General features: G+C 44.2%; 1 protein-coding gene across 1 annotated transcript in view; it reads left to right on the forward strand.

Annotated features, from left to right (window-relative positions):
• The window catches only part of npas1 (neuronal PAS domain protein 1), a 74,488-nt gene that overhangs the window by 36,571 nt on the left and 22,549 nt on the right, over positions 1 to 15,368 (forward strand). Inside the window, exons 5-6 of the mRNA XM_053423636.1 lie at positions 9,157 to 9,324; positions 10,766 to 11,004. Coding sequence (XP_053279611.1) covers positions 9,230 to 9,324; positions 10,766 to 11,004 — 334 coding nt within the window. The 5' untranslated portion in view covers positions 9,157 to 9,229. The remainder of the gene's footprint in view (positions 1 to 9,156; positions 9,325 to 10,765; positions 11,005 to 15,368) is intronic.

Genomic DNA, 15,368 nt, shown 5'->3' on the forward strand with positions numbered 1-15,368 from the left:
TATCAAGGAATATCGACGCGTTTCATTTGATCGGATAATTAGACTGAATGTTTGTTCTCCCCTGAAGGCATCGTTATCGCTTCTTACACAAGTTCTTTGAGCATTTCATCCGTTTAGTTAAACCGACAAAACACTGCCAAACACTCCAGCCTTTGCTTTTTCAGATAAGACAAATAATTATAAACGTGTATGTTCTGTGCTGAATGACCGGAGTAATAATGGACCTCCACTTCCTGATAAAGCCTAAAGTGTGTGTGTGAGTGTGTGTGTGTGTGTGTGTGTGTGTGTGTGTGTGTGCGTGTGTGTGTTGGAGTTGGGCACATAGAGGCGCAGAGAGTGAGCGGCTGCGTGTCCGTCTCCACCTGCAGAGGAGGAATTGGTCACAGTTTACTGGCTTAGTAACGTGTGCTGGCTTCAGGGTGCTTGCAGCAGGTGGTCCACATTGGCAGCGTGCCTGTGGCGACGCCTGTGATGACTGTGACTGTGTTCGCTGCTGCTCCAACGTCAATAACAACATCAAACCGTCACATAAGGATTTCAGTGTCCACAGGTTTTGTTTTGTCATAATTTTTCAGGTATTCTTATTTTGGACTTTTGAACTAAAAGTCAAACAGTTAGAATAGTGCCACTATTTTTTTTCCCCATGATGTCGAAGAGAAAATATATTAAGGGTGTTTTTTATGATTTCCTGCTTGCACATCTGCCTCTCTCCATGTGCAGATGTTTGTGTCGACTGTTTATTTTGCACGCGCTCCCTGAACGTCACTCCAAAATCTATGTTTGCTATAAACCGTGCCGTGTTCCTTGCTCCACCAACACCATCATTTACACACACACCTGCTGAGAAAACAGGTGTTTCAGATAAATTCACTCCAAGTAACTACCTGCAGCTCAGCATCTCTCTCTCAGGTGTCAGGGCGCGGCGTCAGAATGTTACGATAATAAAGAGTTACTGTTTAGACTCACATTCTGATTCAGGGCAGTTTTTAAGTAACCAAATACCAGAGAATATTTTTTGGGGGGGTATTTCTTAAGTTTGCACAGAAACGCTGACAGGACACGGGGTCAGACCGTGTCATCGCATGTGCATGGTACAGTTTATACCCCGGCCCTCTGAGCCAATAAGCCCTCTCCATCCGTTTCACTTCTCGCATGTGCAGGATGCTTTGGTCGTGACCTGCCTTCAGGCCTTTTTTATTAGACCCAGACGCAGGTTTCTCCTTTTGGATTTAAGGGGCTGCGGCTCATGCCAACACGAACAGCAACTGTGTGACAGACCCTGATCTTTTTTTTTTACAAAATTGAAAAAATGTTCGAAAGAAAGCGTTACGTCCAAAGGCTGCACACAACACGAAGGCGGAGGAAGGAAGTGTAATTAAAGGTAGTTGGATGTCTCGAGCGTCATTATGTGCTTGTTTGTGTTATTGCTAAATTCTTTAGTGCTTAAGTAGTGATCACGTTATTAAGTAAACGTCTTAAATTCAGATGCACAAAAGTCACCGAACATGACAAAAAAGGAAAAGTTCTGCGACTCATTTAAATGTCTGATTTTATCCTGGTTGGTCGACAGCAGCAGTCACTTTACGTGACTCTACTCAAGTTCTCAGGTGGACGCAGTCCTCTCCTTCCCTTCCTCTTCCTCTCTTGATATTTTTGTCTCTCTCTGTTGCTCTTTTACACACTCACACACACTAAGGTGGTCAGTGTCTGCTGTTGACAGACAGCCGCTCACACACTCCTTGCTCTCGCCGTGCACGCGCGTGTGTGAGTGTGAGGAGCGTTGACAGACAGTGTGTGGGTCTGTGACAGAGGGTGTCAGCGTGGTGTCAGGGAGATGTGTTTAGTGTCACACTCTGCTGACCTGATCTCCGGTCGGACTGTCCACTCCGGCCCCGCTGTGGCTCCTTACATAACCCCCCGCTGTCATTCACACACCGGCCTGAAGGGATCCGCCAGCCTGTGCATGCACACACACACACACACACACACACACACACACACACACACACACACACACACACACACACACACACACACACTCACACTCACACTCACTCAGTCACTCACTCCAACACAACAAGGAGTTTCTCAGTGACGTGCACTCAATGTATATGCATCCACTTTCTGCAAATCTCCCTCACACTCACTTAACCCCGTCTCTTCTCTTCTATGGTTTCTGCTGTGACGTAAAGCAGAACTAATACTAATACTAATAATAATAATAATAATAATAATATCATTCAAACAAAGAATAAACTCCAGGCCCTTCGTGTGTGTGAATACAGTATGAGGCCAGCGAGTATCCTCGTTCTCCCCAGTGTGTTGAGAGACACCTACACAACTTGTGAAACTTTTATCACGAGTTTGACTCGGCTCTGAACTCTGACATTTGCACCATGCTAATTGATCTGTCTGTATTAACATGTGGACGTCTCTGCGCTGGGGTCTGGAACGAGAGTGTGCTTTCAAGTCCTGGCATCCTGTGCACAGACTGTGTGTGCGTGAGTAAGTGTGTGTTGGAGGGAGTGTGTGACCCTGTGTGCTGTTCTTTTGGCCTGTGGTTATTTGGAGGTCAGTGCTGATGTGGTCTCTGCCTGCAGGAGTGGATTTACTGTCTTCAGCCTTATACAGAGAGCTGCATCCACTTAGCCGACTCTTCCGCAGGCGGAGGACCGAACTTTCTGTCTCTGTTCTACCTTTTGTGTCTCCTCACTAATAACTTTCACTCATTTTGGAAAAACTAAATAAGAAACACTATATATACGACTATTACCAGTGTTCTGCTAACGCGTAAGCACATTAACATTCCTGTTGTGCTCAAAATAAGAGTTTCCTTCTTTTTCATCGACGTTCCTGTAAGTCCTACTTTCCACCTTAAGCCTTGCCTTACAAAGAGGTCGAGGTGTTTAACCTCAGAATAGATTGCAGCTATTATTTGGTCTTGGCCTATTTTATTCTTTTAAGAAGAGATATAAGGGTCAGGGACAGTTAACTTCTTATGTTTGCTATTTGGATCGATCAATACTTTCAGATGCGTTGCACTTGTAGTTATACTTTATAATTTTCTCTGATGAAATATCTTAATCAATTCTTCTTATTGAAGTGGAAATGTACTATCACCTTGTTTTTTCAGCTTCATGCCCAAACCATTAAAACTCAACCCCAGAATTTACTTTACAAGTTTTGATACATGGTTAGGTTATTTAAGATGGTAATAGTAAAAAAAAGAAATCATAAAAATTGTGTTTGTATATTTTTTATATTACAATTCTGTTTATATCATTTTGTTTATTCTGTCTCTTCAATAAAATTCGAGATGAAGTCCCGATAAATAAGTTATGATCTTTACAGAAAATGCCATCTTTTGCAATAAAGTCTGCATCCATCTAGTTATTACACTTTTTATTCACTTGTAATGCTGAGCCAGACATTAAAAAAAAACAGTTTGAGAAAATCACTGGACACCAATTCTGAGAAAAATAGGTAACTCATCTCGTAAACACTGTAAATATTCGAGGTTCTGTGCAAAAGCTCTTTCAACTTCATAGTAAAAACCACGCAGGTGAAGTGGAGGGTTTCTTTTGTGGATGTATTCAGGCCGAGGCAGATGATAATTATGACAGGCATGGATTGGATTGTGCGTAGCTTCACGCCCGTGAGGAGTGGACATCAAAGCCTGCTCACCAAAGCTCTCTGTAATAAAAGAGGAGGACAAAGATATTGATTACCTAGGGTGAACATTAGCAAATCTCTTTCTCTCCCTTTTTTTCCCCCCAACCACGTCTTTATCCGTCCATCATTTTTCTCCCTCTCTCTCTCTCTCTCACTCCCTCTCTCTTACTGTCTGATTTGCCTCCCTCCGCCTCTACTTATGCTCTCTCCATCCCCCATCCGGTCTCTGTCAACCCCCCTCTCCCCCTCTCTAATAATTTATTTATCGCCGATCTCTTTATTCTGTATTCTTCCAGTTTAGGGACGGTCCGCGCTGACTGCACGCTGCTGGATCTCTCAAACAAGCTGTTATCATCATTCCTTTACACTGTCTCCAAACCCTCCTCATCCTCCTCATCATCGCGGAGATACCTGGGGGCGGGTGGGGTCACTCTGGTCCAATCTAACACTGTATTGATTCCATTAGATAATTAATGACCCAGGCAGGGGCCAGGGTGGAGCGAAGAGGGGGTTAGGAGAGATGAGGGGGGTGTTGAGGATGATGGGAGAGGCATGGACGAGGGCGGGGGGGCTGACGCCAAGGCCCTTGAGAGTTGGAGAGAACCTTGGGTTGGGAATGATCCAGAGTCGTCAAGGTCATCCGCAGCCGGCGCTCTGATACGGAAGCAGAATGCCGAGTGAGTCAGACTGTGGAATACTGAGCGAGAGGAGGCAGAGAGATCTTCATGTCCAGCAGCTGTCGATTGATCAGCGGCTGAAAAATTGTACATTAAAAAGTCTTTTGACTTCCAAATCCTGAGGTCCAACCCGGGCCGTAATGCATGATAAGTAGTTTTCAGCCCTCCAACCAGAATACCAAACTTCATCTCCCTGGATGCTCCAGACGCTCATTTACAACTACTCAACAACATGAAAGGCGAGATAGAAAACTAGCTACATCAAGTATTCTGTCCATGTTATTACCCACCATGTTTTCTACATCTTCCACGATATTGAACTGTCTCTGTTCTTCTGTTAGATCAAATATTATTCACAGGAATATCTTACATCGCTGTCGAACCTGTGCTCCACTTTTACCTCTGGTAGGTGATAGTTAAAGATGGATGAGGGAGAAAGAGGGAGAGACCTCTGTTAACTGTCATTAACAAGGGTTTATTAAGTAAAACCAGTACTCCCAGTAAACCCTGGGAATTACCAGCTGCTGCTAAACTCATAGTAGTTTGTGGGCATGTTTTTCCTCCCTAGAACTTTAAATATGGAAACGTTGCAAATATCTCAAATTGTTAACGTTTGTCATATGGGGCTTGTGCATGTTCATGTAAATGCTGGGGAGAGGATGTGTTACAAATTGCAGCTCGCATGTTGTAAACTTCAGAGACGATACGATCACAGTTTTTGCATATTTATCCCCCGGCTACCAGGATACCCCCTAAAATGTCAGAGCAAGAAAACTGCCTTGTAATTTCTTGAGTTTATCAAAATGCACAGGATAGAAACCTGGGAAAGGGTTTTCTACATGCAGGCGCATATATCGCTGTCAGATTTGCAGTACTTTAGAGGACATCAAAAGAATCATAAAAACCCTCAGACCTGGAGCTGTTCTCTTTTTCTTGTAAACTGTGCATCGCCGGGCTCCATCGTGCTCTTCACCTTTGCACGATCGCAGCGTGCACGTTGTCTCCAGTGGGCTGTGAGGGCTCCTCTGCCTCCACCTCCACATTCACAGTCTTGGCCAGGTTCCGTATTGGGCCCTAGGGGCCGGGGAGATGAGGCATAAAACAACCATGTCTCTACCTAGGGGAGGTGGTGGCATGGCAGCGGGGCTATTGTCTCTCTGCGTGCTCTTTGACTTAAATGTGTTCATTTGCCTGATGCCCCTGACTCCCCGAGGGGAGGGGTGGCTCGGGGAGGGGAGGGGCACGCTAACGAACCTCTGACAGCTGGAGGCCCTAATTAAATGTCCCTGCTGAAAATAAACAGAGCGGGAGCCAAGCGAGCAGCCAGAGAGCGACGCACGGCAAACAGTGGCTGGGAGCGCTCGCCGCAGTGCCCTCCTCTGTGCTGATGTTGAGACCGTGCCAAGAAGAGCACGGCTCTATAGGGTCGGGGTCCCAAACACACACACTCGTGTACACACAAGTACGCCACACTTATGAATATGTAGCACTGCAGCAACACATCGGCAGCACCTGCGGTCACACTTGATGCAGGTTGATCTCCACGGCCGTGGGCGCGCTGAAGTCGTCCCCTCTGCGCTCTCAGAAGTCACACTTTCCTTTTCCATTCATCACGAGTCGACTCGGCTCCATTGATGGGAACGTGTCACACTCCCGGTCTCCATGACACCTCTGACATTCAGCCTGTTGTGCTGCTAGCTAGCCCGAGCATTAGCAGTCAAAGTGGCGGGGTCCATTTGGGTGAATGCATTAATGGGCCGCTCCAACCTGCGACAAGGTTATGAGGCTGATTGAATAATTACTGTGGAGGCCCCTGTCCATTACGCCCCGGTGTCTGTCCAGATAGAGGGAGACGCAGGGAGAGATGGAGAGATAGGTGGAGACGGAAAGATAGGAGGGGGAGATTAGATAAGCGCAGATAGGGTCAATTAAGAGATAAACATACAGATATGAGATGGGGGAGAAAGAGGCGGCCATGTGGGTTTGTGTGAAAATTTGTGTCTCCTTTTGATCGCTGTGTCCTCTCGTGCACAGTCTAATTTGGCATGTAGTGCATTTATCCAGGTGAGCGAGGAGAGGTGACAGAGGTGAAGCTGTTAGACAGAGGTGCTCTGCTCTGTGCTCGACCCCGTCTCCTCTTCACCAGAGTCTCTGGAAGGAGGACTGTCAGGCTGACGGGAAGACATCCCGGTTTTCATATAGGACAAAATATTCTGTCAATGTAAGGCCTTATCTTCACTACTGGGAATATTTTTTTAACGGATATTTTTCCCACATCCACGTATCTTTGGTTTTACTAAATATCTGTGTAGAGACTAGAACACAGAAACAACTTCAAAGGCTCAAACAAGTATGTCGGGCCAGTAGGTGGCGATAAAGTCCAAATCAGTGATCCGTCAAATACCAGAGAAGAACGCTGCGGTTCAAGTAATATTGGGTGAAGCAGCGTGTGTGGATGTGGTGAAGCGATGCTACATTTAGTCCGAAACATAGCCGTGCTAACCAAACCAAACCAGTATGTAGCCGCCATTGTTTTTGTTGTTTCTAAGTGTCCTGAGGAAAGGTGAAAAATAGGCCTGGCAATTTAACCCGATATAGCAAATAAGCAGGTTGATTATTTTTCTTTAATTCTCTGAATCCCGTGTAATAAACAACAGCAACAACTGATAATGCAGCAAGATAATTACTCTAACGATCAATCATGTGCTAGAAACTCTAATTAATCAAGCTGCAATTACTCCTGCACTAATGTGTTTTTCCAAAAAACGTTAGCATTAGCTTATATGCTTCTTCATCGAGGTAAATGTTCATTGGTATTAAGACTTTGGAAAAATATATTGGTGAACACAGTTAACTTAATACCTGCTACATATTAGCATGTTAGCGTTGTCATTGTGCATTGTGCAAGTTCAGAGCTGCTGAGCTCAGGGTGTAGACTCTTTGAGCTCTGCACATAGTCTCTATGTAAAGATGGTGACTGGCTGCAGTATAGATCCTAAGTCCTGCCTCCTCCGTCTTAGTGGATGGGACACGGACCAAACCAAAGATCTCAAAGTACACGTCAAATACAGTTTTTTGTATGGTCTCTGTCATTCTTAGGTTATTTTTATCACACCCATAAATGTTCACAATTTTTCCCAGTAAGATTAGTTTAACTAGTTATTTTATGCTATAAAAACGGGATGAAACGTCATGATTGACAGCTGCGACTGACTCCTGATTGGTCGAGCGTGTGTATCAGCATGACAAGGCTTCTCCGATACTCAATTTAAAACTCATTGTTTCAAATGCACAAGATGGCAGCGGTGGTATCCAGCTTCATTGCTGGAGAGTGGTAGGAAGTGGAGACACTTCGTCCATCTTTATAAACAGTCTATGGTTCTGCCTGGTTGAAGGAGAAAGTAAATATTCAATGTATAAGCACAAACATTGTGTCCACTGATCAATCTCTTTCTCACAGATCCCAGGACCATTTAAACAAAAAACATAATATTTGGTTTACTTTTTGCTTCATTATTTCTGCCTGAGTCCAGAATAAAACTAAAGCTACGCGAATGACCTGTTCTCCCCTTTCAACAACTGTTCTCTTTTTGTTGAATCCCTCGTGGACTCTGCTGCCTCTTGAAACTGATCCAAGACGTTTTCATGCCATAATGTTGCTGAATGTTTCATTCAATTAATGATTTAGCTGTTTTAGCCTTGGATTTGCGAAACGATATCTGCCAATCCGGCCCAGCCTCGGCCGACCCCTCTTAGCCAAGGTCAGCATAACCATGCTCAAGCTGGAGACATTATCCATTTCTACTGGCCCGCTCTGCAAAGCTCCACTGACTTGATTGTGCTGACCCAGCCGGGCCAAAGAGAGAGACAGTTAGAGAGCGAGCAGCAGTAAGAGAGAGGGAGAGAGGGCATCTCAGGCCCAAGGGCATGACACCGTGGTGCTCGGGGCCACACCAGGCCTTTAAATGTCAACACAGCACAGAGGGGAGGAGGAAGAGGAGGAGGGTGGGAATCGGGTGAGGAGCAGGGAGGAATATTGGCAACTTCCTCTACAGGAGGGAGGTGATGGAGGCGAGCAGGAGGCGGACGACATGATGTGTCTCATCCTTAGAGACGATTATGAGTTCAGAGGACGCTCAGTGTTTTGTCTCATGTCTTTAACTCTGAGATCATTCACTGAACTTTATGAGCAGAAATACAGCAGCTAATCACTTTCTATCAACTTCATCATTCTTTGTCTTTCTTAATTTTCCGTGTTTCTGTCTTTCTTATTTTTTTCCTTTCTTTTTTGATGAAGTAAGAAATTACAAGATGGGTTTTCATTCAAGTAAATCTGTATTTTTTTAGGGTGTATTTTACAGTTACCATTTAGCAGGATTACGCAAAAAACGATTGCCATTACTCGAGACAAAACCCATAACATTTTGGGTGTGGATCGGGATTTTCTTTTCTTTAACGATGACATTTTTTGGACATTTTCATTGATTTCTCAGAATAATTCATGAATCTCGATTTCGGGTATTGATATCTATGAGTGAAGTCTGGATCTAGTGAATGTCAATGTGGTTTCTTAGGGGGACTGTTGGATCGTGGCGTATCTATTGATTGCCATTATAGTTTAACTTTATTTAGAGAAACTCTTCATGCTCACTCTAGACCTACGAATTATTTTGAAATTGACTGTAGAATAGAAGCTGATTGTTAAATAAATTGTGATGTTTGCTAATTAAAGTCTCGCTGAAGCATGTCGCATAACAACTCTTTTTCTCTTTCTCCTCTTCCTCTGCTTTCTGCCGTGGGTCTCCAGGTCTGAGTCTGTCACATCCTCGGCCAATCAGAGCCTTCGTTAACGGCAGCGGCGGCACGTGATTGGGAGAAGGATGGCGACCATGCCGTTCGTCAGCGAAGGGAAGTGTGTGAGCGTGGAGTGGGATTTTCTACAAGGACTGCTGGCCAAGCCTCCCACCCTGCCCTGGTGAGACACGACACATGGCACGCACACACATGCACAGACGCACAGGTTGATACTGTATAAGCCTTCATGCATGCCTATGAATTAATCGCTGCAAGGTGAAATCCACGTATTCACAGACGTGCACACACACTGACAGCCTGGAGAAGGATTTCCCATCAATGAGACACAATGCAGAAGGTGCTACATGTAACCTGTTTTGTTGCTCACCTGCCAACCCCCCCCCCCCCCCCCCCCCCCTCTTTACTGGGAGATTAACTAAATTTGGCTGGAATTATTAATGGCCGGTCATTTACAGGCGGATATAAAAACTAAGCAGAATCAATGTGTGTATTGATTGTTCTTGGTGGCTGGGGTCGAGGCAGTATAATAATGAGATGTTACAGAGGCTGGCAGTGTTGTGAGACCGCAACACATATTGACACACACACACACACAAACACACACACACACACAAACCCAGAGAAACACTCACTGTTTTCCCTTATTAGAGAACAGCAGTGGGATCGTGGCTGTGTAACTGATTAAGATATAAACATATAAACACGCTGTGCAGTGCTTTTCTTTGTTTTTCTTACTTTTGCTCTCACACACACACACACACACACACAAACACACTACATGTGGTCTTTCTTAGGATGAAAATCAACAATACACACTTGAGGGAGAGAGGCCAGTTCTTTCTCCTCCAGCTCTGATTCTCACTCACGTACACATGCACATGCACACACACACACACACACACTTTATTCCAGTGCGGCACCGACACAATTTGTGAAGTGGCTGTGACAACATAATTCCACCACTCAGGCCTCATTGAGGAGAGTCAATACCCAATCAGAGAGACAGGCTACCTGAGCCCCGGCCCCCCTCTGTCACTCTGGCCCTCCCTCTCCTATTGATCCCTCAATCATGGCTTCAGCTCACTAGCCCAGGACCAGATGAGAGAGAGCGGGAGGGAGAGGGGGAGAACAAGGGGGTTGGAGAGAGGGAAAGTGAGAGATTGTGTGTGTCTGTGTAAATTCACATATAGATTTTAGAGCAAATGGCATTATTAGGACTCTGTTCTGCCAGATAGAAGGAGGGCGTTTGTCTGTAATTACCAGGTCAATCTGCAAGAGATGGGTAAGAATGGAGATTGTTTCACTTGAATTGCAGAAGCCTATTACAATCATATGTGTTTATGAAATGAGTTTTCTAGATTGATGACCAGGTCATTTATATAAAGCACAAATCAAACAACAGGTGGTCAGTAAGTGGCCTTACCAGTGTCCTCCATCCATACACACAGTGCTGATCCAGACTATTTTCTCTTCCCCTTTGTTCATTCTTCTCCCCCCCACATTTATATATTTCTTCCATTTTTATTTCTATCTTTCCCCTTTCATGCCACTCTCCCCCCTTGTCCTGTCCACCATTAATACACCCCACCTCCCGCCCACAGCCTGCAGAACCTGCGCAAGGAGAAGTCTCGCAATGCGGCGCGGTCACGGCGGGGGAAGGAGAATTTCGAGTTCTTTGAGCTGGCCAAGATGTTGCCCCTGCCCGGCGCCATCACCAGCCAGCTGGACAAAGCCTCGGTCATCCGGCTGACCATCAGCTACCTGCACATGCGCACCTTCGCCAGCCAGGGGGACCCACCCTGGAGTCCTTTAATGGAGGGTGGCGGCAACTGCAGCAAAGGTGAGATGAAGGGAAACATCTTCAAAAGAAAGAACAAATCAGATTTCTTTGGCACAAATTGGAATCAACTATTTTTGCGTAATCTCCCAAAGAGCCAATCTATTGGCTGTAGATGCACCAACCACGTCTGTGGGTGCGTGTCTGTGTTTCTGGGTTCCGTCTCTTTCCCTTTTCTACTTTCGTCTCTGTATGTTTATGAAGCATTTAAAAAAGAATTGTGATTCGTGCAACGTTGTCAACTTGTGTGGATTCGTCTTTGTGTCAATCAGCGCCACCCTAGGTGAATTAGCATCTAATCACATCTTTCCTTTGACTTATGTGGAATTAAGTAGCATCTATAATTTGTTCTGCAACGTCTCTGAACACAGTTGGTAGGACACAATGGCGTTGAAACTTCTGTGGACACTGGGGTCATGTCCTATGTACTTTGTCTGAGGATGTCAGTCAACTGAGGGGTTAACACTCTTCATTTATACTATGGGTTGAGTGCAGTTTACTTGAGACTTTAATAAACTTACATTTGATTGATTTTAGCCCATGAAAAGAATCATGGTCCACTTTTCTCTTCACTTTTTCATTCCTGGCAACATGGAGAGGTCTGCAAACAGCATTTATTTAAATTCAATTTACATGACAATCCCAATAATGAAAACATTTCAGGCCTTTAGCTGCTGTCTGGTCTGAGACTCACAAGCTTAATATTTGTAAAACTCTTGGCTACAGTCCGGGGCGGACGGATTTGTCATTGTTTAAACCTTTCATCGAGTTGTCATGAAAGTAGTCGACTGAGTTAGAATTTGTGAACGGCTTAAATAAAACAAACAACTGGAGCGTGCAAGTATGCAGACTTAAATTAAACATGGCTGTGATGGATCATTTCTCCGCTGATGATTCCTGCAGCTCGGGCCTATAAGAAAATTACACAGCAGAGATAAATGTGCTGATGTGTGTTGCCAATGGACACAAACCGCGTTTCAAACCACGTTTCAACTCACATCTCTCTTTCAGTCAAAAGCAATCCTCAGCAGTCTGATCTGCCCACTTACTCCCGCCCACAGAGACGCCCCACGCCACAAAACATTCAGTTCAGACCAGGACAATTATCTGCTCCTCTATTAGCAACCGCAATTACTGCTGCTGTGTATGTGAGCGTGCTGCCCAAACCTGTAAACATACATGTGCATAGAGTCATACAACGATTTTTCCATGGGGGGGGGGGGGGGGGGGGGTGTGTGTGTGTGTGTGTGTGTGTGTTTGATGATACACAAAGAGGGAGTAAACTATTGGTGCGATTTGTAATTACAGAAATTAACTATATAACGAGGACAGTGTAATTATACAGCCTGTCTAATTGCTACTATTACTGAGGGGAAATGATGCAGCTACAGTACCATTAGAGGTGTGTGTGTGTGTGTGTGTGTGTTTTCATGGCCGAAGTTGTTTAATTTGAGTATAAGCGAATGTAAAAAGCATGTTTGTGTGTAACGTGTGTGATTTGCTTTGATACAATATTCACTGCTTATTCCTGATAAGACACAATGAATGTAATTGTGTAAGTTGAGCTGAGTGTCGATGACACTGACGTCAAAACAAATGCATCTTAAAATCCTTCAAGGGATACTCCGCTTATTGTACACACTGAGGTCTGTTTAGATGTTCTCATCTATTATAAAAACAGCTGTATAACTAGAGAGTCACTCAGTAGAGAACATACCTCTGCCAAATTGTAGACACACATAGATATCAGTCCCTAATTCTGATTCCCTTTTCAAACTGGTGGAAATGTAAAAAAAAAAGAGGCCTATCTAAAATATGATATTAGAAAGTTAACTTTGTCTGGATCTGCACCAAAGTTGAATGGCTTCTTCTTGACCCGTGCCCCATTCTTCAGCAAAGTTTAATGGAAACCCGCTCTGTAGTTTTTTAATAATCCTGCTGACGAACAAACCAACAATCAAACACTATTAATTAAAACACAACCTCTTTGATGGAGGTAACAACATCTACTGGGCCTGGAAATAACAACCACTGAGGAAGCCAGTGCGGCTGAGGAGTTTATGCGTGGAGGTGTTTACCAGACATTCTCTAATGAAAACGTGGATTTGGTTTTTATTTCCTCACATATATACACTTTTATTTGTCTGTGTGACTCTAAAGAATATTTACACCTCATGTGGTGCTATTCTGACCATTGTTTTCTTAATCTATCATTAGCCACCATTGCAGGATTAATTATTATTTTTAGGAATGGAACTTTTTTTTTATACCAAGCTTTTTCATGCATTAGTGTTTAAAATAGTGTCTTAACACAAGCTTCCATCTACACATTCTGCCTGAATTAGTCTGATATGAGCAAAGTTATGATCAAAGAAGGCTACATTGAACTCGTCTCCCAGTTCTGTGCTGAATATTAATGGAAGCAGCTTTTGGGCATTAGTGTATTCATACTGGTGAAGGGTCGAAATGTAGTTAATCCAGAGAAAGTTCAACCATACTGACGTTTGTGGGGATTGTTGTTGAGAGCGATGCCACAATTTAAAAAATGGAGGTGCTACGCTGAAAAGAAAGAGTCTGAAGATACTTAAAGCTAAATGGAATTCAGCCATTATTATTTTTCTATCAAATTTAATTAAATTGTTTAATCTCAAGGCACTTTACTTAGTAAGGTAGAGACCTACAATATTGTAGAGAAACCCAACAGTTCCCACAACCATCAAACACTCTGGTGACTGTGGAGAGAAAAAGAATCGAGCAGAACGGGGCTGTGTCTGAAACCACTCACTCATTCACTAACCCCTACTTCACTATATAGTGACTTCAATGTAGACGACTAGTGAGCTCACAAGCAAACGAAAGAAATGCTTTAAATGTAGAAATAAACTTGTTTGTGCGACAGGTCGGGCTGTTCCCGCTGCTCTGCCGCCTCTAGTCTCTCGGCCCGAGTGCAATGCATGATGGTATATATACCTTGGTTAGCGACCATCGGTTGTGCAGAACTTTGGTATGGGTCTCTCCCTTGACTGGTTGGGGTGAGAGGAGAGAGCGAGGAGAGGTCGGTGGAAAGGGGGAGAGAAGAGAGAGAGAGAGACTATTTATATAATATTTAAACCAGACTGGTTGTTTTTATGAAAATAGTATAAGAATTAAACTTATGGATGTAATGATATTTTTAATTAAAGCAACACCAGTAATGACAATCATAAAATTGACACTAAACAATAGTAATAATATTGTTGATAATAATATCAATTACAATAATATTTGTAGTAGATTAGTGTCAGATCTGGATCCTGCAAGTATCAGTTATAGTTTTGCCATCAAATATATTTTTTATAGATGTAATGATTGTATTAATAATAGCAGCACCAGTTTATAATAGTGACAATGTTAATAACAAAAGTATTAATAATACTATAAAAGTACACACTGTACATCTCATTAAGCTGCCAGTTCTACTTTCTGATACTCGACAGTTTTCATGGTTCAATGTCACACACTGTTGTTGGTCTGCAGAAAACCACCGACGCTTCCTCCACGCAGCGCTGGACAATCCGAGCGTCTGAGTGATTTGCAGCGTGTTCACATGCAGCAGCGTGTTCACATGCAGCAGCGTGTTCACACACGGCCGCGGCCTTGACTGCGTTCTGCACATGGTGAATTGTTTTGCTTCGGTGTTCCGGGGCTTTTCCGTGGCCTTGATGGAAAATACCTGTTCTGTGGAGTAGTAGCTACGCCGCTGTCCTGCGAATGAACTGGAAGTGTGCTGGAAAGACGAATGCGAGGTACGCTGCTCACACTAAAATGAGAAGCACTGTGGACCATAACTGTAAATATATAGAACTCTGCTGCAGCGAAGGTCACGGGAACATTGTGAGGCATTAGACGAACACAATGAATCGTGGCACGCGCCAGGTGTGGACGGTGTCACAGTCTGAATTATCTTCAGCGTTTCCTGGGCGAGGCCGGGATCTGCTGTGTGCGTAGTTTATTAAATGTTTGGAGATTTCTACAAGCAGGTCACACAGTCGCAGCGGGGCCGAGGCTGAAAATGCGATGCTAATTTGGACATCAGTTTGAACAAGTCTACCCACAATGCATTGGCAGGGTTTTAAGTGTGATGCATGACTTTAATTCCGTTAGTGGAATGTGGTCAGAGATCCAGCTGAAAGGGAGAGGAGGATGGAGAGGAGGGGAAGGGACTAATGTAGAAGGAATAAAGGAAGAAAAAGAGGGGAGGAAGGAGAGGAGCGTGGATGGAGGAGGGTGGGGGGAGGTTGCATTCCTCCACACTCCCTCTGGTCCGAGGGTTTTTTGGACGAGCGAGGGACGAGGGGAAGGAAGGTGGAGGGCGGAGGAGAGGGATG

The sequence above is a fragment of the Pleuronectes platessa genome, chromosome 5, assembly GCF_947347685.1.
Source record: "Pleuronectes platessa chromosome 5, fPlePla1.1, whole genome shotgun sequence".
Taxonomy (NCBI): Eukaryota; Metazoa; Chordata; class Actinopteri; order Pleuronectiformes; family Pleuronectidae; genus Pleuronectes; species Pleuronectes platessa.